The sequence below is a fragment of the Diaporthe citri genome (assembly GCF_014595645.1).
Source record: "Diaporthe citri strain NFHF-8-4 chromosome Unknown scaffold_9, whole genome shotgun sequence".
NCBI classification, from domain to species: domain Eukaryota; kingdom Fungi; phylum Ascomycota; class Sordariomycetes; order Diaporthales; family Diaporthaceae; genus Diaporthe; species Diaporthe citri.
In genome coordinates this window covers 511,416-534,923 of record NW_025064854.1, presented here as the reverse complement: position 1 = coordinate 534,923, position 23,508 = coordinate 511,416, and the positions used below count along the sequence as shown (strand labels likewise).

General features: G+C 38.6%; 4 protein-coding genes across 4 annotated transcripts; 2 read left to right on the top strand and 2 right to left on the bottom strand.

Annotated features, from left to right (window-relative positions):
• Positions 1-1,466: 1,466 nt before the first annotated feature.
• Positions 1,467-3,127, bottom strand: INS49_015298 (uncharacterized protein; the record flags this gene model as incomplete). The annotated part of the gene is made up of 4 exons (XM_043175980.1): positions 1,467-1,609; positions 2,256-2,502; positions 2,555-2,713; positions 2,777-3,127. The coding sequence occupies 4 exons, from the start codon at positions 3,125-3,127 to the stop codon at positions 1,467-1,469; spliced, it is 900 nt and encodes a 299-aa protein (XP_043019435.1).
• Positions 3,128-6,672: 3,545 nt separating this feature from the next.
• On the top strand, positions 6,673-8,590 carry INS49_015297 (uncharacterized protein; the record flags this gene model as incomplete). The annotated part of the gene is made up of 4 exons (XM_043175979.1): positions 6,673-6,909; positions 6,975-7,077; positions 7,140-7,472; positions 7,662-8,590. The coding sequence occupies 4 exons, from the start codon at positions 6,673-6,675 to the stop codon at positions 8,588-8,590; spliced, it is 1,602 nt and encodes a 533-aa protein (XP_043019434.1).
• Positions 8,591-9,041: 451 nt separating this feature from the next.
• On the bottom strand, positions 9,042-10,631 carry INS49_015296 (uncharacterized protein; the record flags this gene model as incomplete). The annotated part of the gene is made up of 1 exon (XM_043175978.1): positions 9,042-10,631. One exon carries the CDS (start codon positions 10,629-10,631, stop codon positions 9,042-9,044), a length of 1,590 nt encoding a protein of 529 aa, XP_043019433.1.
• Positions 10,632-10,943: 312 nt separating this feature from the next.
• INS49_015295 (uncharacterized protein) lies at positions 10,944-11,720 on the top strand (the record flags this gene model as incomplete). The annotated part of the gene is made up of 7 exons (XM_043175977.1): positions 10,944-10,994; positions 11,049-11,069; positions 11,138-11,144; positions 11,200-11,280; positions 11,346-11,388; positions 11,466-11,621; positions 11,672-11,720. The coding sequence occupies 7 exons, from the start codon at positions 10,944-10,946 to the stop codon at positions 11,718-11,720; spliced, it is 408 nt and encodes a 135-aa protein (XP_043019432.1).
• Between the last annotated feature and the right edge of the window lie 11,788 nt (positions 11,721-23,508).

The following is a 23,508-nucleotide window of genomic DNA, read 5'->3' as shown; positions in this document are numbered from 1 at the left end:
CTTAAAGGTTTTTTAAAATTATATTAAGAATTAATATATGCTTTAAAACTAATTTTTAAATTAATTAAGAAACTTACTTTTAAGTATATTATTTAATAATATTTTAATAAAAGTATTAAAACTTTTATTATTTTTATTAATAAGCTTTTTATTAATTTAAGCGCATTTATATTTCTTTTTTTAAATTTTAAAAATATAAAAAAGTAAAATAACTTAAAGCTTAAAAGCTTATTTTTTATTACTTTTAGCTATTTTTAATATAATTAAAAAAATACTTAAAATTAATAAAAGTAAGTATTTTTAAATATAAATTTAATTAAAAAGTTTAAAAAAAAGATTTAATTATTAATTATAAGCTGCATTATAAGGCTATAAATAATTAAAGTTTAAGTAATAAAGTATATATATTATAAGAAAGGTTAAATAATTAACTACTTAGCAAGCTATAGCTAATATTTTTAAGTATAAATTAATTACTTAAAAAAGTAAAATAATTAATAAGGTAAGAATTACCTTTTAATTAAGGAATATATTATATATATATTCTTAACTTTAATTTATAATTACTTTTTAAAATGCTTAAATAGCTAAATTTCTTTTATTTCCCCCTTTTAAACTACTCTTAAGAGATAAACGCTTTTACAATCATACTTTCAAACCCCTCACGACACTTGTAGCCTTCCACAGCTTGGTCCAGCCGCTCCACCTCGAGTCAAGAAATCTCCAAATGTAATCCACACTTTTTTTGCAATCACATACGGAGAGTCAAATTTCCGCATGAATAGGTGCACCTTCTTCTAAGTAGTATGTTTTTCTAAGCCGCTGGACAAACGGCGAGCAGCCATTAGGGCCTATAGGACAGCAGGTGATGATGCTAGCCTTGCCTTCAACCGCTATCCACATTTGCATTGCCGCATCGATGCGCGATTGGAAAGCTGTGTAAAGACAGCCCATCCCGGACAGGTGGGTGACAGAAGCCGTGGGCTGGAGAGATTGGACCGCCGCCGACAGTAACGTGGGCGCATCCCATTTAGCAACCCCCCTGATTTAGCCTCGCTGTTGCATTTGATCACCCCACAGGCTCATGATGTTCCTCTCTACTGACTTCTACATGATTCGGTATGGCTCTCGTACACTACTAGTGGTGCCAGCAACAGAGCTAGCCGATGCTACAGTATTATGTAGGACATCGCGTGCTGCTCTAGCCCCACATTACCATGTGTCATTGGGTAGAAATGAGAATTATGTATCAAACTAAGAGGTCATCCTTAGAAGGTTATCCCACAAGAGGGTATCCCATAGAAGAGTATCCCACAGGTGGATATCCGAGAAGACGGTATTCTACAAGAGGTTATTCCACAGAAGAGTACCCCACAGGAATTAAGAGGTTGTCACAAAGGAGGGTATCCCACAGGAGGGTGTGCCGGAGGAGGGTATCCCACAGTCAGACAACCAATTAAGCCATATCAACTACCAGGAGATGCACGCCTGTGGAAGCGGTCGGCTCTGTGACAAACTGCTGCGATCTGATCGTCAACGATTCTGATGGCCGTAAGCCCACCGCCAGCTTCCAGGAGAGCAGTGGCGTTGCCACCCTCGTCGCTTATACCTTTAACTCGGGCGAAACGTAAATAGCACCTTGTGTCGACGACCCAAGCTTGGGAAGGCTCGCTGCTGATGAGTTTCCCAACAAGACGCACAAGATCACCAGACTTGTCGCCTCCGCCGCCAGCGGAGTCTCGAAGGCCCTCACCGTCGCACCCAACTCGCTAGAATTATATAATCCACGGTATACTAAGAACCGCCATGAGTCACACGCTATGTCAGCTGTCTGTTAGCAGAGGTTGGCAACCTGCCAAATAAGATGGGGAATACTTAGGACGGGCTCCCTCTGAATGGCTCATCATCGACACAACCGGCACAGGATTAAAACATCATCAGCTTACCAAGTGCAATAAGCAGATACAGGAATGCCGCATTTACTAGTGTTGATTATTCGCATGTTATCATGTGTCAGATCCCGTTCTTGAGCACGTGGCAACTTTCATCAATGGCTGCAGTCTTGGGTCTTGATAATGTCTTCTTCAAGTCATCAAGATGTATTATGCAATGTTATAATGAAAATGGGGAGATGCAAGACCTTATGCCCTCAGTCTAGTCTCCGGGCCCAGTGCCAGAATATCCTTTCAACGATGCGCAATCCTGCATGTTATACTCAATAAAAGGGGTATCAACAAGAACTCCGTAAACCTCACCCAACCCTTCCGTATCCTCCATCGGCTCCAGGTTCGAGAAGACGGTGCCTTTCACCGGCACCGGCGCCCACTGGCCCTCATTAATAGTCGAGTTGAACAGCCGCACCATCCTGTCGCACCGCGTGCCGTTGGCGAAGATGGGCTGGTTCGTGATGTTCCGGTAGACCTCGATGGGGAACGGGTTCGAGTCCCCCTCGTCGAGCTCCGAGAACTCCAGCATGACGTACTTGCCCGAGTCGTCCGTGGCCTGGCCCTTGAAGTAGGTCGGGCCGCTGGGCAGCCGCGCGTAGGCGTCGCACCCCCGGCTCGAACTTGGTCGGGTGCACGACGGTGCCGTAGTCCCGGGAGCCGTTGATGGCGATCTCGTTGTCGGCGCTGATCATCTGGGCCATCGCCATTGTGAATGATGAGTAGCCGTCGCCGAGCAGGTCTATAAAGGGGAATGACCAGCCGAAACGCTGTTGGTGATTGTTAGAAAATCGGTGGTGTATCTTCGATCTTGGACTATGAGAATTGCTTACCTGGAAGTCCTGTACATTAATGCTGAGAGCGGCTAATTGGATGTCGTGGTCCAGCGCGGCTGTCACGAGCACGGGGTACATGTCGGCCGGGAAGTCGGGCATCAAGGCCCTGTATGCGCCCTCGAGGATGGCATGCTGCGCAGGTACGATCCTCCTCGCGGTGTCGAGAGGGATCGGCACTATTGCCATTGTTGTGTTAAGGGTCCCCGTCGGCGTGTCTGCATATTGTTGGGCGATGGGGTTTGGCTGGCTGGCGGTGGTGCATGTGTCCTGGGCGGCTATGCTCAACAGCACGGACGAGAGGAGGAGCGTTGCCAGCGCTGTGACGTGGAAGACCTTGATACCGGGCATCTTGGGCCAGAGGGTGCGGTTTGGGTGAGCCCATGTGTATAGACCGGGGGGCATCCAAGGAAAGTGGACGGTGAGGGACGGAGATGGACGGGTCAGCATGGCTTTTAAACGGCCATGTCATCTTATGCTCGGGCGCTGCTGCAAGGGCAAAAGGATGGCTGGGGCGGCGGCACACAAAGAAAGCCCGGGACCATGTGGGCACGAGGCTGCACAGAAGCAACCCTACTCGGGCCGCGCTGTCATGTTGTTTATGAAACAAAAAACGAGGAAAACAATCGGCGTCTTGGCTCCCGGATGCTAAGTACCGGATGAGCGCCGGGCGTGCAAGGCAGAGGTTGTCATGTGGGGAGGAGAGAAGGTGGGATTCCAAACATGCTAGGCCGTGCAGATCTGGTCATAAAAGGAGGATCCGAAGAGACGGGAAGGGTGGTTTCCGAGAAGAATTGTTGAAGCGCTGCTCAACGGGCGGTCCGGCCATTGGCTGAAACGTCCCTGACAGGAGCCCAAACATCACCGCCAGACCCCGCGCTTCCGTCGGGAAGGGCAAGCCTGAGGTGCCAGCGGACAAAGGAGAGTAAACAGAACGGCTTCTGCCCTTCCCGAAGGTGGGATGGGCGGGCTCGCAGGACGACAGCGCCAGCTGACTGCAGATTGTTCACATTTCCGATACTCACCTAGGTGATGTGCATTGTTCTCTAATAAGAGGGGGGGGAGGAGGGGCGGTCTGCTAGGCCGGCCTGATGGCGCGGAAGCCATGTTTACCGGCACGAGGACGCGCGACCACATCACCTAGCCTGCTTCCAATAAAGAGCCGGCAGAGCTAGCGAGTGACCTCGGGCAGGTTGGGTTCGAGCGCGGACCGAATTGTCTAACAAAGACGCAAGCGGTCCATCACGCTCGGTGTGCACATGCAGGGCGCATATGCCGCAGTGTGATGTGATGGTCAACCATGATAGTTCGCCCCCGTACGAATGACACGTCACTCGGTCTCATCGTGCAATCGTTCCCAGCGCCCGAGTCATCTCATCAGACGAGCGGCCGCAACAACTTGGCGTGGGTTGAATCGACTGCTGTCGCAGTACCGAGCTTGTCCTGCGCTCCCGTGTTGGGGGTTGCGCGGGACCCGTGGCCCCCCGGTGGCCGGCCTCTGCGGGGGAGGGGGGAGGGGGGGGCGGCCGGAACCTCTGTGTTCCGGCCTCGCGGACGGGGAATATTGAAACTTTGATTCCCAGCCCCTGGCAGGCACATATTATTAGGGTTAGTTAAGTGGTGATCTTGTTCCAACAAAGCCCATCTGAGCTGAGGAATGCGCTTAAAGGACCATTCACTGGCATGTAAAGACTGCCGTGTGTGTGTGTGTTTGTGTGTGTGTGTGCATGTGGCAGATCCCCCGCAAACAAGGCATCAACATGTGATGGATAAATTAAGGATACACACGTTCCGGAAGGTGGCACAAAAGGGGGATCAGTCCAGGCCGAGTGTGGTCTCTCTCGGCCGATACCTCTCCCGGAATGGAAGTGCTGCGCACCTGCACTCCGGGTTTAGCTGACAACCACAAGGTTTATCATCACAAAGTCAAAACCGGCACATGCAATACTCGGCAAGACTACAGCTAAATCATTCACATCGGTGCTGGCACATAAGACGTCACTCATTTATTTGCGGGATGAATTACCAGGTAAACGTTGCGGAAACCCTGAAGATCACCACTGCCATGGGATGCCTGCAAGCCACGGCCAACGAGACCAGTCTTGATAGGTCAATGTTTCAACATCCATCGATATCACCCGGGGCTGTGAGAGTAACAAGCCAACGAGTCCATTGTTGGCCATTCGTTACTTGCAGGTGCACCCTACTCAGGGACTCACGAAAAGACAATGCTGGGTTGGGAAACTCGGCTTGGGCCTCATCCTCCATAGTATGCACACATGAACACATGGAATCAGACTCGGGTTCGGTGGACAGGAACAGGGATATTTGTAAAGTCAAGACTTATCGCTCATCCCACCAATCGTAGTGCACATCCAATACCGTGGTTTCATACTCAGTGGTGATTGTGGTTGGATGGTCCAGGATACAGTTCCCATTTACACATGGCCACAAGGGCACAAGTCGGCATCGACCGTGCTAATTATGGTCAGCCTTGTCTATTGAACGCTTTCTATAAAAACATAGTTACAAAAAGCAATGCGATATGGGTATCATGCTGAGGCTCTCTTGAACTTGTGGCAGAAGACGATTCAATGGTAGTATGGGACAGGCAGCTGTGTAGATCAACTTGCCGCCTCATTTTATGCATAGTTTCTATCCATTAGTACTATTGACACACTATGGTACCTATCAATGTGTTGAGAAGGCTGGCCCTCTTATGAAATTACCGCATGTATGCATACTCGAGAGCCAAACCTTGTCACCGGGTAGGCGATGGTGCAACTGGATTGCGATAGACAAGAATGAAAAATCTGGTAGGATTGATGATGAATATTCGGATGACGTCTAACATGGTCAACCTTGGACGTCAAGTCCATTATATGGAGAGGAACAGACTCGAGTTGCACGTGGTTCCCCTGTTCTAGTTCATCTCATCTGCTTTAGGTCGAATGACAAGGCGTAAAAGAATTTGCATACCAGTAATCTGGTTATCAGATGCGAGTCAGATTGGTGACCATGCTCAGCGTTTAGGTTATGTATCTAAGGCACTCTCGAGCACCGGAGTGGATAGATGATCGGCTTTGAGGGATACTTTTACGTATCTCGTCAATCCTTCCTCTGCACCCTTGCCCCTCAAAGCAGGTTATTCTTCCAGCACTGGCTTCTCTGATTAAGTAAAAGTGAAATGTCCTAAGGCACACCAGGATTTAAGAGATGTAACACAATTCCAGTCCAGAAGTGTTTATTTGATTAAGGCTGGTGCAAGGCTGTCGTAGAACTGTGGCTAGTTTTTGTGGTTTTGAGTAGACTAGTGAGGTCGTCAGAAGACCTTGCCTTGGCAGATTAAATATCCATAGGACAACACGCTCGCTCTAATTCTCGGCTCGCAGCATGAGTCCGAGTTTGCAAGCATGGTGATATTCGTCAGCCTGGCGCTTGGGAAGCCCATCCAAACTGGATTCCGCTCATCCGGCCCGTCACCAAAAAATGTCGGCACCACTCGGCTGCACGAGACATGCGACTCATGGCCCCTGCAGGACATTCGATGCGCCCAAAAGACTATGTCCCAGCGCAATAGCGATAAGCACCTTCCTGTGCGACGAGATGGAATCATAACCCACTTTCTAAACGCGCCGTTGGTTGTTATCAACGCCTTGCGTGCTTCGTGGAACAGAAAACGCGATCACAAACTTTTCCACAAATGGATAACGATATAGGGTTTCCCAGGCTTGCGTGGCAGTAATAAGCCGCAGTGCCGTTTGTAAGACAATGAATCTGACTTATAAGTCAAAAGCGATGGAGCGTCGTGCCCAGGTAGGACGAGTTGGATCCCCCTTTGCGCGTCGTGGGACCAGTCCTTCGGAATCCGATCCGTAAGCCTCCAGACATCCGCCATGGAGAACGACGACAACGTTCAAGTCGCCAAGGAACAGCCATCTGTGTCCTCGGACAAGGCCTCGATAAGACTGGCCAAGGTCGTATCCGAAAGAGGCACGGATGAGACTTTGCAACTGCTCGAGGAGCATGGCTCCAATGTAGGCGAGTTGACGGCCGAGGCCGAAGGGAGGCTGAAGGCGAAGATTCGCAATCATATTCTGGTCCTCGTCATCATCATTGATCTCATGCTCTATGTATGTTGACCCGCATACCTTCGAAGGGGAGCCTTTAACTTACATGGCTACGGCCTTCCCAATAGATCGACAAGTCGACTCTGTCCTATGCAGCCCTCCTAGGTATATACGAGGAGACTGGAATCGATGACACCCAATACAACAATCTCAACACGCTTTTCTACGCTGGTAAGATGTTTCTTTATTCATCCAGGATCGCTTCAAACCATTGACACGTGATCTCCTTCCAGGTTATATGGTCGCCCAGATCCCAGGCCATTACCTGATGCAGAAACTCCCGCTGGGCCGGTTCGTCACCATTTCCGTATTCCTCTGGTCGGTAGTGGTCTTCCTCCACTGCACGGCCAAGAGTTATGGCGGCCTCATCCCCCTGCGATTCTTCCTCGGGTTCTTCGAGTCTTGCCTGGTTCCAGCGATGGAGGTCACTATGGGCATGTTCTTCACCCCAGTCGAAGCCGTGCGCTACCAACCACTGTTCTGGACCTCGTGCCTGGCATCCCCCATCCCAGCCGGGTTCATCGCGTACGGTCTCCTGCATATCCAGTCAAAGGACGTCCTGCCGTGTAAGCAGCTTCAGGATACAATTTTGACCCTCTCTGGAAAATCAATTTCCTATCTGTAGCCTGTACCTCAAAGGTATTGTTAGGCTGCAGGTTTGGAAACAAGCCACGGCCATACTGTGGCCTGGTCCTCCCTATATCTAGATGAAACTTCCTCCTCAGGTCTTTGTTGGCTGACTCCTTTTCCTGCAGGGAAATTTTTCATGGTCATCACCGGGGGCATCACCCTCCTCATCGCGGTATACACCTTCTTCTTCTACCCGGACAACCCCGCCAAGGCCGGCTTCCTCACCCTCGACGAGCGCGTCCACACGATCCGCCGCATCCACGCGGCGACCAAGTCGTCCATCGAGCAGAAGATGGTGAAGCGGTCCCAGATCAGCGAGACCCTCCGCGACCCCGTCTCCTGGCTCTTCTTCCTGACCGCCCTGGCCAACCAGCTCGCCAACAACCTCGCGTACCAGCAGAATCTGCTCTTCCTGGCCATTGGCGTGGACACACTCGGGTCGACGCTCGTCTCCGCCGCGGGCGGCGCCTTCGCCGTCGTGTGCTCTGTCTGCGCCTTCCTCTTCCTGCGGTTCTTCCCCGGCCACACCGCCTTCTGGGGCGCCTTCTGGTCCATGTTCGCCGTCGCGGGCGGCATCGGCATGGTTGCGATCCGATGGACCGAGAGGCTGCCGCTCCTCGCCTGCATGCTCCTTGCCGGGTCGACCTTTGGCATCACGTACATTGTCGCGCTCGGGTGGAACACGGCGACGGCGGGCGGGTACACCAAGAAGCTCATGCGGAACATGATGTGGATGGTCGGGTACAGCGTGGCGAACCTAGTAAGCCCCCAAATCTGGGCCGTGAAGGACGGGCCGCGCTACTATGGGGCGTGGATTGCGCAGATTGTGGTCAGCTGGATCGGAGCTCCGCTGTGCATGGGTGCGATTCACTTCATCCTGTCGCGGAGGAACAAGGAGCGAAGGAAGTGGATTGCGGAACAGGAGGCGTTAGGATACCGGCCCGTCGGCATGGTCCAAGTCGAAAGGGATGGGGCCACAGTACAGGTTGAGGCAGACGTTTCTCTGCTGGACCTGACGGACTTGGAGAACAAGTACTTCCTGTACCAGCTGTGACGCACGAGGGCTTTGACCGGGACGAGCAGTCTCTCCTCGTCGAGTAATAGCATCATGCAACGGAGCACACATAGAAAGACATCCCTATTTGAGATCACGAGGTCGTTCAGCCTCGAAATGCCCATTTGATTCTTGATGTGAGGGTATCATGTTTCGTACTAACTCAGCCCAGCAAGCGAACTAGGCACGATTGCGGTCTTTTGCGACCTGCGGGTCGCTTGAGGTCAAACGCGCAGAGACCAATTTCAACGCCGTGGCATGGGGGAATATAGGATCCAGGATTTTGCGAGAGATGCGGCATCTCAATTGCTGTGCGACCATTTTATCACCCAGTGCAGTCTTTGCAGATGCGATTCCATTGCATCCGGGTGCTCGTTCTTGGCAGGGCAGCTGGACTACCTGTCGATTCGCTGCACGACAAAAACGTTGCGAAGCAACCACCTGCCTGCGCTTACAGCGCACCGCCGACCAGCGAAACGATCCACATTGCAAGCCGCACCTTCAGACTGACTCTGCGCTCCGTCCTGGCAAAGTCATCCCTCGTGACTTGAGTGGCGTGTTCCTGTAGCCAGCGCTGCTCGTCACCAAGCCTCTTTTTCAGATCTTCGTTCCTCGTCAGGATCATCGCGTTGGCCTCGATATCCAGGGAGTAACTTCGTTTCGTATAATTCGAACTCCCTACCAGGCTCAGCGAGGGATTCGAGTCTGAAGGCAAGGTCACCCAGATGCCTTTGGCGTGGTACGTCCAGCCGCCTGGCTCGTTGACGCTGCCCTTTCTCCACTCCTTGAGCGTGATGGCTAGGTCCTTCTTGCGATGGTGCACGTCGTGGAGGAAATTCCTCGCGAGCAACGTGTACGCATCTGGTAACATGCCGGAAACACCTTTGGATTGATAAAAGCCGTTCGCGAAGGGGGACGCGGTGATGACAACGTTGTGGTGTGATGCCGTGGCAAGTAGGAGCTTGGTGAGTGATGGCGCTGGGTTGAAGTATCCGGCGGTGAAGGTCCAGGATGAATTGGAGTACTCGGGAGATGCAAGAGTCTTCAGAACATGCGTGAGGGCAGGTAACTCCGTCGACGTATCTGGCGACAATAGCTGTGTCATTTGTGCCAAGGGATAGACACTTGTGTCAAAGTCACCTTTCGACTCGCCTGACGGGGTTTTATCAGGTTTGATCAATCCTTTGATCAAGGAAGTGGACTGAGATACGAATTGCTTCGGGCTGTCGAGAGGAGAAGGCGCAGCATTCTCGACCGGCCAGACCTTTTCGAAGCCAGCTGCAGAGCTCGACGGTTCTATCCTGAAGCTCAGAGACGACACGGCATTGTGTAGTCCACAGAAGAAATCAGTGACGTCTTTTGAGGAGAAAAGATGGTATCGATCCTGCCGGTTCGTAAAATAATCCGTCGAGAGATTCGCCCCAGACAGAAGTATCTCGTCATCGAACCCGTACAATTTCATGTGCTGCAGTCCCCAACCCTCATTTATTCTCTTAGGTATGTACTTTTTCCGCAGACCGGTCAGGTTCGGCGTGTGGTACATCCGGATCTCGACCCTGTCTGGTCCAAACTCGTCGACAAGAGGCGCCAGGAGCGAGGCGCAAGACGGTTGTGGTGCTTCCCTTGTGCCACGCAGGGCGTCCGTCAAAATGCTCAGCTTGAGCTCTGGTTTCCTCCGCAGAGCATCTTGCAGCGTCTTTATTAACTCCCGCTCTGTCTTGCCAATGTACAGAGTCGACAGGAAGATGCGCCGTTCCGCTTTGGAGATCTTGTCCTTCAGCGTCTCGTAGAACTCGGCCGGCGTCTGCAGGATCCGAATTTGCGAGCCATTGATGGGGAACGATGGTGCGATCTTGTCGAGCTCGCTCATAAAAGGAGCGAGCATGCCTGCAGAGCTCATGGTGCTCGATGCAGGAGCCGCGCCGGCCGTGGCATACTGGCGTCGAGCTGGGACCCTCGAGAATCGGAAGTTGGGCGTGAAGGAAAAGGGCTTTCGCACCCTACCGATGCCACATCTTGTCACGGCACTCCGGGCGAGCATTGCCGCATCGGAAGCCGGGCCTTCTTTCGCGATATTGCGCTTCTCGGGAGCACAAGATGGAGGGACTCGGTGGCGGTACAGATTGGAAGGGGTCGAGGTCGGGAGGTTGAAGAGTAAAGGAGCTCTGGGCAGGGAGGCCGAGGTACGTACCCTTAGATACTGGAGCTTCGTGATTGGTTGGGGTTGGCCCACCCACCTTCGGCTTGGGACCTGCGTCAGGACGGCGGCGGTCGAACCTCGTTCAATCGCAGCACGACTCCGACCTCGTCCCACAGCCCTTGACAACTTGACGCCCATTGAATAGCAGTCAAGATGTCGACCATTACCAGGACGCTTGGCAACATCCGCCGGATCGGCCTCAAGGTAGGTGCCCCGCCACCCTCGCATCCGAGTCTCTGCTAACGCGTTCAATTGCAGGAATACTGGCACCAACTCCAGGTACGTCCTGCCCCGTTCGATCCCTCGCTGGCTTCAGATGGCGACTGACATCCGATTCTCCACAATAGTACATCGGTATGATGCGCACGGCAGATACATAGGGGTTTCATGGTTGCTGATGCTGGAGCAGGCGACACGAAGGCTGGCACTCTGGTCGGCACCGACAAGTTCGGCAACAAGTACTACGAGAACTGGACAGATGAGCTGCCTTGTATGGCCCCCAAAATACCTCCGACATGATCTTGCGAGCAGGCTGCTGATCAAAATGGCCGATAGTGCGTACACGATGGGTGGACTACAAGAAGCACGACTTTGACCCGTATGTCGAAGAGCATCCCTCCCCTCTGCAGGAATTGGAGACAAGAGACGCCAGCTGACCTCTGTCGGCGAAAACAGCGCCCAGATCGAGCCCTTCTGGCACGCATGGATCTCCTACGCCGTCGACAAGCCCCCAACGGAGGACCCCATTGCCAAGGTAGCCCGTAGCTGGGCGAAGCCTTACCACATCCCGAACTACACTGCCACGAGAGGCGCCTACAAGCCATACAACACGTATGTTGAGTCGAAGGGGTATATTGACGAATGATACTGATCGTACATAGGACGAAGCCGAAGATCGATGCCTGGCAGCCCAAGGCCATCGCGCGATGAGGAAGCGCGCACCTGCAGGGAGTAGGCACCTGTACATAGGACAATAGAGGCGATCTCGGAAAGCATTTTATTGAATCCGTTGCAAGGATACACTTGACAGTGTTCCACATTTGCGCCTCTCCACCGCCTCATTCATTGAATGCTGCAGCTGCCGGACAAGCTTCGAAGGTCTGGCCAACTAGGACGAGTCTCGGCTTCGTGATGACAATGAACATCGAGGCTGAGATGTGTCAGTGTGTATTCTGGCGAGACTAGTGTCTCATTACACAGTGAAAAGGCACCTGGGGGATGGGTTGGAGCAGCCCAAGGTCTTAGCATCGCAACTACGTGCTCCTCAGCCGATACCGTGAAGCCATAAGGTACTACCAGTAGTCATCTTGCTGTGTAATAGCTCAATCTCAGCCCTCATTGCTGGCTCAATCTCACTCATAGGAGTGCTGACCTTGACCCAGCGAGAGGGCTCCCAGCCGGGTCAGCCGAAATCTCAACTACCACAGTGTCTCCGGGGAATTTCAGTGTACCCGATTTTCATTTAGGAGGATAGATGCTGGCGGCCAAAGTAGACAGACCTCGTAATAATTTGGGGCCTCAATTGTCACACCAGGAGTGGAAAACAGTGATGGAAGTACTCACCTGCGAAGTTAGGATGGAGAGCCTTACACATGCTGTTCTTGTGCCACCAACCATCTCAAGATGCATGTGCAAATGATGAACAAATTTTCTTCGCCGCCACTCGTGACTGTTCTTGCTCAAGTGTGGTACGATTGTGGGCAGTCACCAACCAATGGCATCGCCCCGTCCCTCACCTCCATCCGATCTCTGTTGCCAACTCCTTAATCACCGTGCTCTTTCGCTTGACTATGAACGCTTCCGATCTGGCCTTGCCAGCTCAAATCGATAACTCTTATCTGAGAACAAGGGGATTCTCATATTGCTCCTTCGTTCGACAGCGATAATGAGTTCCTCACTTTATCAGCAGCAAATACTTGCTCTTACTTCAGGTAAGATTGGGAAGATGCTCAGGAACCCCATTCTAAGTGTGGTCGATTTCATCAAGGCGAAAATCCAGAGGATCCAAGAGCACAAAAGCTATGGCCTCCACCTCATTGCCTGCCATCATCTCTGTTGCGTCCGAAGCAAAGATGCTGGAACTTGCCGAGCAGCTGGGTAGAGACTTGGCAGAAAAAAAGCCTCGTGGTCCCCTATATGGAATCGCGATAGTCGTCAAGGTTCGTGCTGGTAGTGAATCACATTTCTTTTCAGTTGTCTCTTGACGATTCTTGGCCAGGACTGTTTCGCCACTCATCCGGATCTAGGCATGACTACCAGTGCAGGAAGCTATGCGTTCTTGCAAAACCAGCTTATTATGAACGTCCCTGTCCTGTAGAAGGTGCCAGAGAGCTGCCTTCACGAGCCTTTATCAACCGTCACTGATCTCGAGGGCAAGGTCAGTCGCCGTTCGGAATGGCCTTCCTTGCAAATGCAGGAGGAGAGGGGCCGAATGTCAAAGTTATGACGGCTTACAAAGCCAACTTCCCTTCTCGTGTTGTCCCGGAACCCTGCCAGTGATACTTTAACACCTAGCTGGGTATTCTCATTGGCGGCGACGGCATAGTAGCTTGGAAGCCCGATGTTCTGGCTCTGTCGGGGTTGGGCAACCAGAAGAAGCCATGTGAGCTAAGGACTACGTCTCCTTGAACAATACAAGATGTGGAATGTCTGGGAAAATTGTTCATCGTGGTATTGGAACCGATTCAAGTACCAAATCATCTTTATCATATTTCCACGCCAACGTTCTCTTCTCTGCTTCCCGACGCGATCATCAACCAGCATTTGTATATACATTTACTTGGCTCCTAATCGGCTACCTGGACCAATCTCCTACAAGTTTCTAACAGCAAATACTCTCCCCCAACGTGAACTTATGGTGGCACGGCGGCCATGCCCACGCTAGACAACGCAACTGTGGGTGAAAACCAAACTCTGTTGCTTTGAGAGTGAGAAGGAAAAAGTACGACTGCCCTGTACACTATATAATGCAAATGTACTGCACAGTCATACCACTCCGGAACTTCTCCGTCGTACACTTGTCGTGACTCCTTGCCTATTCACGGTTCAACTCTCCACAGACACAGCCCGGCTTACGCGAAAGGTCAAGTATCTCAGAAGAAATGTGACTTGGGTCGAGATACTCGACTGACCTCGAGATGTAGGACGCGGTGGCATGGAGTGTCAAGCAGAGAATTTTTGTATGTATATGCAGGTTCAAGGGATGGCCATCAGGTCTAGGAGTTAGTGGGAGAAGAAAAGTTGAAGAATAGGGAGGCTGAGTCGACACAAGATGTGGCGGACGAGGAGCAGGTGATACAGAGTGCGATGGATCATCTATGCTCCAATACCTAGAAAGTCTCGTTGGTGATTCTGGCCCGTTAGCTGCAGGGGAACGTCGCTCGTTCCTTGTTACGATTACGAAATGTCTATAAACCACTAAAGTCAAGACATGACAGTTGCAAAAGAGGCAGCCTCAATCCCAAATTGGCTCCCATGATTTTCCACGTGGTAACGTATCTGTTGGCAAGTACGACCCTCGTCACTTGGGAGGCTACTTTAGTTATCCCCTCTAGGGCACATAGCCTTTTAAAACTTAGATAGAACAACATTAATACATAATTGCTTCCCATATAATTATTATATGTATAAGAAACTTATTAATATTAATTAATAATTATAAGTATTATAAATTAATAAAATAAAAAAGGCAACTTTATAAGGATTTCCCTAACTTAAAAATTATATTCTTCTTATTAATAAGCACTATATAATAATAACTACTTTTTTAAGCCTCCTTGCATTATTAAACTCCCTAAGCAGATATTATAAAGATTAAATAAACTAAGTAGCATTTCTTATAATATTTATATATATATTTATTATTATTTAAGAAATATATATTTATTATATATAAAACTTTATTAAAAATAAACCTATTTTTAAATCCTTTTTAAGATTTAGCAAAACTTAATAAAGCTTTATTTTATTAATAAATAAAGCTTATAATTATTATAATTACTAAATAAATAAAGCTTATAATTATTATAATTATTAAAGCTAATGCAATGCTATATTATAAATAAGCGTAAATTATGCATTATACTTTTAATTAATATAAAAGGATTTAATAATAAAAAAAAGCCCTAGCTTTTAAAGCTTAAAGGAATTAATAATTTTTTCCTTTTAATAATTATAACTTACTTATTATTAAACTATTATTATTAACTTACTTTTAAATATTACTTATTTTATTAATATTTCTTTATTTTATTAATTTTACTTTTTATAATATTTGCTATAAAAACTTATAAGCATAGCTAATAATATTAAAAAGCTATTAGCTTTTATTAAAAAATATATAATTAATAAAATGCTTGCTTAAACTTTAATTAACTTAATTTATTATAAATATATTAATTTAAAACTATAATTTATAGCCCTTATATAAAAAGTATTAATAAAATACTTAATTACCTACTTAATAAGTACTTTAGCAAGTTATATATAATAAAATCTTTATAATAATAACTTTTTTATTACTTATTATAAAAACTATATAATATAAATATAAGCAATATTTAAAGCATTATTAAATCCTTATTAATAATGCTTAAAAGTCTTTTTTTAAATGTAAGGTATTTATATAAGATATAATAATTAACTTATAGCATTATAGTTAATTATTATAGCTTAAGCTAAGGAAAGATTAAAATAAATTAATAATAAGCTTTATAATGCTTTATTAGCCTTAAAATTAAATATAAATAAATATTATATATAATTTTAAAAATAATAATTATAAGTATAGCCCTTATAAGAGCTATAGGTAAGCTTTAAATAATAATAATTGCTAAAAGGATAATCCCTAGGATAATATTTATTATTACCGCTAGCTTTAAGCGCGTAATTATAAAACTTAAACCTAGTAATATAATTTATTAAAAATTAATATAGTTAGCAAGGCTTATTATTATTAGCGGAAAGATAAAAATAAAGCTTATATTAAAGATATATATTATATTTAATATAACCTTAAGCTACCCTAGGAATGCCTTTTCCGCTAAATAAGAAGTATAACCTATATAAAACTCTTCCCTTATAATATATTCTTAATAAATACTTAAATTTAATAAAGTTAATATAATTTATAAAAATCTTTAATAATTCTTATAAGTATATTAAGAATCTATATAACTTGCTAAATAATAAAATAAAAATGTTTTTTAATATTTATTATTATATTAAAATTTAGTTAAATTAATTTTATGCAATTTTTCCTTAAATGCTTAAAGATTAAATTAAGGCTTATTATCTTTATTTTATAAATTAAATTAATATATTTATAATAATATACTTTAAAATTAAAATACATTTTAATATAAACCTTAATTATTAGCATTATTATATAAATTAAATAATAATAATATTTATAAAAATAAAAGTATAAAACTTAAATAAAAACTTATATAAGGTTTTATATTTAATGCTTAATAAGTTATAACTTTATTAATAAGCATTAAGCTAAGATTATGCTAAAAAGAATAACTTAAGAATAATAATAATTAAAGCTTATAAAGGAGTTCTTAAGTTAAAAATAGCTCTTTTTAAGCTAGCTTAACTATATAAAGAATTATTTTTAAATTTAAGATTTATAATAAAAATATAGCTTAGCTATATAATTATAATTTATATTATAAATAAAGTTTTAAATTAATATTATATTAATTATAAATATAATAGCTAAAAGTTAAGAAAAGAATAATAATTATAGTTTTAAGCATTTTAAGGAAATTAAAGGTTTAATTAATTAAATTTAAGCTATTTAAGCTTTAATTAGCTAAAATCTTATAATATTAGCTATAAAGCTTAAAGTAATAATGCTTATAAAAAAGAAAAAGAATAACCTTAAAAGAAAAGATATTATATTTATAAGAAAAAGGAATGTTAATTAATTAAATATTTAGCTAATAAGCAATATTTAATAAAAAGAAGCTATTTAATATAATATAAATATAAAGGTTATAAGAATAACTTTAATATTTTTTTAAGTAAGTTTAAAGGATATAAAATAAATAATAAAGATAAATTTTATAAATATAAAGATAAATAAGATTAAAATAATAATTGCAATAATAATACTTATGTTATAAAAATAAAACTTAATAAAAAGGTTTATTATATAAATATTAATTTCTTAGCTAATAAAGCATTTATGCATTAAATTACTAAAGATAATGTCTTTTAAATAAAAATAATTATTATAGCTAATTAATTTATTTTAAAGGATAAATATAATTAAACTTATTTTTAAGAAATCTTGCTAAATATAAGAGTATTATTAATATTTATAATTAAATATAAGCAATTTCTTATACTATAATAAGAAAACCTAAAGTATTAAATTAATATAATTGCCGTAAGAAAAGCTAAAGTTAAATTTAATAATGGGATAATTATTAATTTGCTTAATATAGTAAAAGTTTTTACCTTAATTAATTATATTAACTTCTATATTATTTAAACATAAACTTTATTCTTGCTTTGCTTAGTAAATATAAATAAGCTTTAAGTATATTATAATAATATTATAAATAAAATAATTTCTTTTAATAATGCAATTATTATATTAATACTTAAAAAATAAAGTTACCTATGGTTTTTCCTAAATTAAATTATTAATATTATATATTTCCTTTTAAAAATAGAAATAAGGAGACTTTATTATTGCTTTAAATACTTATTAATAAATTAACTATACTAAATGCTTAAAAAAGCCAGCAATTTAAATATTAATAAATAAGCAATAGTAAAAATTAAGAAGACATATTATTATTATTAAATAAATAAACTTATGCCTAAGCGTTTTAAGTTTATATTATGCAATAATTATGAATTTAACTATAAAATCTTAATTAATATAATGTATTTAAGTAAATGCTTAATTCTTTATATTATAAACTAAGCTATTACTTTTTAGGAAGTGAAATTCTTAAAATTTATATTTATAAAGACTGCATAATAAATACTGCAAATGCTTTAAATTAATATATATTAAGAATTATTAAATATTATTAAATATAATATAAGAATAAACTTTATATTCTTAAAATTTTATTTAAAGGCATAAATAATAGGAATTAAATATAAATAAATCCTTATAAAGGTATATTAATTTATTAAGAAAGTTAAAAGATATTATTAAGCTCTTAAATAAGCATATAAAATCTTATATATTAAACTATATAATAATGTAAATAATAATGCTATTTTATAAATAATTATAAAAGCTATTAATAATATTGCTAAATTAAATAAATTAATCTTTATGCTTTTGGTTTTTAATGCTTACTTATAAATATTATATAAGTTATTATTATTATTATTAATATAAAAATAAGTAAAAGCTATTTTAAAGGCTATAAAAATATTGCAAAAAACCATAGCTAAATGATAAGTATAAAATGCATTAAATATTAAGATTAAACCTATCTTTAATATAAAATATTCATTGCAATGCAAAGTTTGTATATAGAAAGAAAGAAAGAGATGAAAGGGTTTATATAAGATTATTACCGTAAATAACTATAATATAACTTTAAATATACTAAATAAAATCACGATATTTAAGTTAACGATTATTTAATCATACTATTAAAATAATAATAAGGAAATGCAACCCTTATAAGCAAAAGACTTAGCTATAAAACCTTAAATGCAACCTATTATATAATTATTATTACTAAAAATAAAAAACTATATTATTATATTATATATCTTAAAGAAAAAAAATAAAAATTATAACTTAGTAATTAAATTAAAATAAGATAAAGTTATTATATATATTAAGCTTATTATTTAAAGAGTTTAATAAAATAAAAATTAATAACTTTATTGCTAAAGGTATTTTTTAAATTAAAAAATAATTAATAAAGTAATATAGTAAATATTATTTCTTTAAATCTTGCATAATATAAAAGGTAAAAGATAAAATTATAAAACCTTATAAAAAATCCTAATTTATTATTTAAAGTTATAATAATAATAAAAAGGAATTAATCTTAATGCAAAGCCTAATTATTTAAAGAATAAGCTAATAAATAATCCTTATATTTACCCCCTTATTAATTTAAAAAAAAGGCATAATTTTTATATTTTAAGATATTACTTAAGCTTATCTTTAAGCAAAGTTAAAATTATATAAAATAATTCTTGCAAAGCTATTAAAAGAATTAAAGAATAAATAACTTTTAAGCATAATTATTTATATTATTTAATTCCTATATAGTATAGCAAAATTTAACGTTTATTAATTTAATATATATTAAAAATATTATTAATAAAAGCTTAAGATAAATTGCTTTATATATAATTTTTACTTAATAATTATAAAGCTTATATAACCCTTTAAAATAATAAGTATATAAATAAATAATATATTAATTTTATTTATGTTAAAATTTTAAAATAAGGAGGAAATTAAGATAAAAGCTATGAAATTGTAAGGAAAATTAAAATAAGAGCTAATACTTAAAAACTTAATAAATTATAATAAAGCTTATATAACTATAAATATTATTAGCTTAATTATTACTTAATAAAAGGAATAAATTAATAAACTTACTTTTATTAATACAATAATTAAAAATACTCTTTAAAAATACCTTAAATAAAAAGCCTAAGAAGTATATATAGCTTTAATTTATTAATTAAAAGCTTTATATAATCTTTTAATAGCTATATAAGTGCAAAACTTAAAGGTAAGAAATTATAAGAGCCTAAATATATAATTATTATAATAAATAAATAACGTTATGTAAGAAATTAAATATATACCCCTTAATTTTAAAATAGCAAAACTTTTTATATTTATAAATAAATTATTTATAAATAATTAAAACTTAATATTTTAATTTAAATATATTATTATTTTTATAAATAAAACTTATAAGGAAATTAAGGGATTTATAATAATAAGTAATATTTTTTATTAATTATTAATAAAGTATAAATATATTATTTAAAGCATGCTAATAAGCAAAATTTATAGCATAATAAATAAAGTAAATATTAAAATCTCCTTAGCTATAATAATTAGAATAGTTATAAAATAATTCTTATTATTAAATATACCTTTAATTATTTATATAAATTTATATAGCTTATATAAATACCTTATAAAGCTAAAAATAATAAAGGAAAAGTACTTTATAATTAATATTATATTATTATAAAAGTTATATAAAATAAAAGAAATTGCTAAAATAAGGTAAATAAATAAGAAAGATAACCCTGTTAATATAATAATAAAATTAACTTTAAATATTATATTATAAAAGCTTATTAATAATAATAAGCTTTATATATAAGTAAATGGGTTAATTAAAAGACTTAAAGTAGCTCCTTTTTACTAAAGAAGAAGCAATTTATTGCTAATACCTTTTCCTTTTAACCTTGTTATTATTAGCTATAAAACCTTATACCTTTTAAACTTAAACCTTTAATATAAACTTTAACCTTTTATACTTTAATTAAAACCTTTTTAATACCTTATTATATATAAAAATAACCTTATAATTATTAATATTATTAATAATTATTATTTTAAAGTTAACTTTATTATTATTATTACCTTTTATTATTATTTATTAATAATAATATTAAAATTAACTTTTATTAAATTTATTTATAACTTATTAACTTTTTTTATAATTAAAGAATAAATTAATAATTATTATATAATAATTATAAAGTTTTGCATTATAAATATTTATTTTAATTACTAAATTTCTATAAAATCTTTTTTCTTTTTATTATAATGAAAAATATTAATAATAATTTATAAAAATTATTTAATACTTTTATTAATATGCCTTATAAGGATAATAATAATAAGTAAAATTATTTAATAAACATTATATTTGCTTTTTATATTAAAAATATATTTAATATAATTATTATTATAACTATTATTAATATAATTAATATTAAAGGTAAACTTATTATAATCCTTAATTAAAATTAGGATTTCCTTATAAATATTATAATTATAACCTTAATTAATAAAATAAATATTGTAATTATAACTTTAATTAATAAAATAAATATTATAATTATAACCTTAATTAATAAAATAAGTATTATAATTATATTTTTATTAAGCAATAAGATAAAGATTAAAATTATTATTAAAGTTGCAAAAAGGGCTAAAATTATCTTAATTAATAAGAATAAAAATAAGCTTATTAATTTTATTAATTTTTATAGCAAGATTATTATTAATAATATTTATTTAATAAATATTAATAAGGATATTAATAATAATAACTTTTATTTGCTTGCTTATTTAATAAATATTAATAAGGAAATTAATAATAATGATTTTTATTTACTTAATATTAATAATAATTTAATTATTATTAATAATAAAGATAATTAAAATTAGGTTAATAAAACTTTAATAAAAATTATAAAAACTACCTTTAACTTTACTTTTATGCTAAGCATTAAAAAAAGCAAGCTATTTATTAAAATTAACTTTTATAGAATTATTAAAATTAATAAGCTAAAGGTTATGGCTATAATTTAAATTAAAATACTTTTCTTAAATAATATTATTATAATAGCTATTATTTAAATTATTAATAACTTTTAATATTAAAATAAGTAAATATCTTTTAATAATATAATTAAAAAGCTATATATTTATATTAAAAGCATTAAAACTTTTAATATAAGATTATATAATATTTTTAATAATAAAAACTATTAAGGTAATTATTATCTTAAATATTAAATTATTATAATCTTTATAATAAATAACTTAATAAGAATTTTAATTTTAAGTATTTTTTATATATATTAAATTAAAAAGATTTAGCTATTAAAGAATTAAATTGCTATATTAACTTAGCTTTAAAACTTTTTATATTAAATTATTAATAAATATATATAAAGCTTATATATAAAAAAACTTATTAAAAAATATATATTATTACTTAAATAACTTAAATAAAAGATAATTATTAAGAAGATTAAAAAAAATAATAAAAAATAAGAAAAGGACTTAATAAATAATTAAGTTGCTTATAATGCTTAGTTTTAAAAAAATAAAAAGTAGCTAAAGAAAAATAATTTAAAGCAATATTAAGTATATTTTAATAATAAAAGTAAGGATAAAAATAATAATATTTATATTATAAAGGTATATAATAAAAATAAATATAAGCTAAAAGATTTAGCATTAGCTTTATAAATATTAACTTCCTTTATAAAGAAGAAATTTAAAACCAAGGCCTTTGCATAAAAGTTAATAATCTTTATAAAAAAGCAACCTTAAAAGCTAAGTATTAAGAATAATAAATATAATATTTAAGAAATAATATAATAATAAAAATTATAAGTTTAAAAAGTAATGTAATAATAAAAATTATTAAAACTTACTTTAAAACTTATAAATTATAATTTTAAGCCTTTTTAATAATACTTTCTTATAATAAAGATTATATATACTTAATATATAATAAATTATAATTTTAGGGCTAATTATAATAAGAATTATTAATTATAATAAGGATTATATATACTTATTAAAAGAAGAGAAAAACTATAAGTATTAATAAATATAACCCTTATTACTTAAAAGACTACTTTAGTTATCCCCTCCGGGGCACGTAGCCTCTTAGAACTTAGATAGAACAACACCAATACACGATTGCTTCCCATACGATTATTATACGTACGAGAGACCTACCAACAGTATCAACCGCCTGAGCACCGCGACGTTTCGACATTTCTGTGTAACAAGCGCGTGTGTGGGCTGTTCATTGGTGCCTGGTGTTTCAGGGCATGCAATGGTTCTCGACAGTAGTTATGGTGTAGCAGGCCGCCCAAACATCCAAAAACAAGCAGAGCCATGACGCTGTGCAGCGGTTGATGCCGGTCTTGGGAAGCCTTCGGTGCGGACTGACTCCGTCCCAACTCTGCAATGTCCTTCCCGAACTGTGACGGGTACCACCACGGAGGTAAACCTTAATCCCAACCAATCCCCTCTTCAAAGATCGTTCGGGACCTTTAGGGGTCAAACAAGCATCAGTGGACCTGAAGCTTACTTTCTCACCTTGAAAGAACGCATCGTGGGCGGATCAGCGGATCACCTGCGCATCTCGAAAATAGTGGTCATGATTCAGGCAGCCAGGTGGTCATGTACAATTTATGGGCCAAGCACAAGGGCTGATTCTATTATCCCTTCGGTCTGATGTGTTCCCGCGTGGCTGGGTTGCACACGATCTGACCTTGGCGTGTGCCGGGAACGAAGTCAATCTCCTGGGCTTGCCGTGTGCTCTGACTTGGAGAGTCAGTTGTCCGACATTTGGTGTTTGGGACAGGCCCAAAGGACTAGCTCCCGTCTCTCTAGCCCGCGCGCCGTTGGAAAAGAGAACTGCCACCGAAAGAGCCTCAATGCTCTGAAAAGCTGCCTACGTCAATGTCGATGTCGTCTATATCGCCATGTGTGCAGGTGAATACGGAGGCACGTACTGCGAATTAGGGTTGTTGTCCAAACCTAACATCAGACGACCACCACCCAAAACTGCGCTCGAGACACACGCAGTATTCAACAGCCGTTGCAGTAGATTAATAGAGCAAATGTTGCTGCCATTGAGCGTCTATTGATGAGGCTTCATCGCCAAGTGGAATGTTCGGCACCTATTATGGCTGCGCGAGACCCACCTCTTTCAGA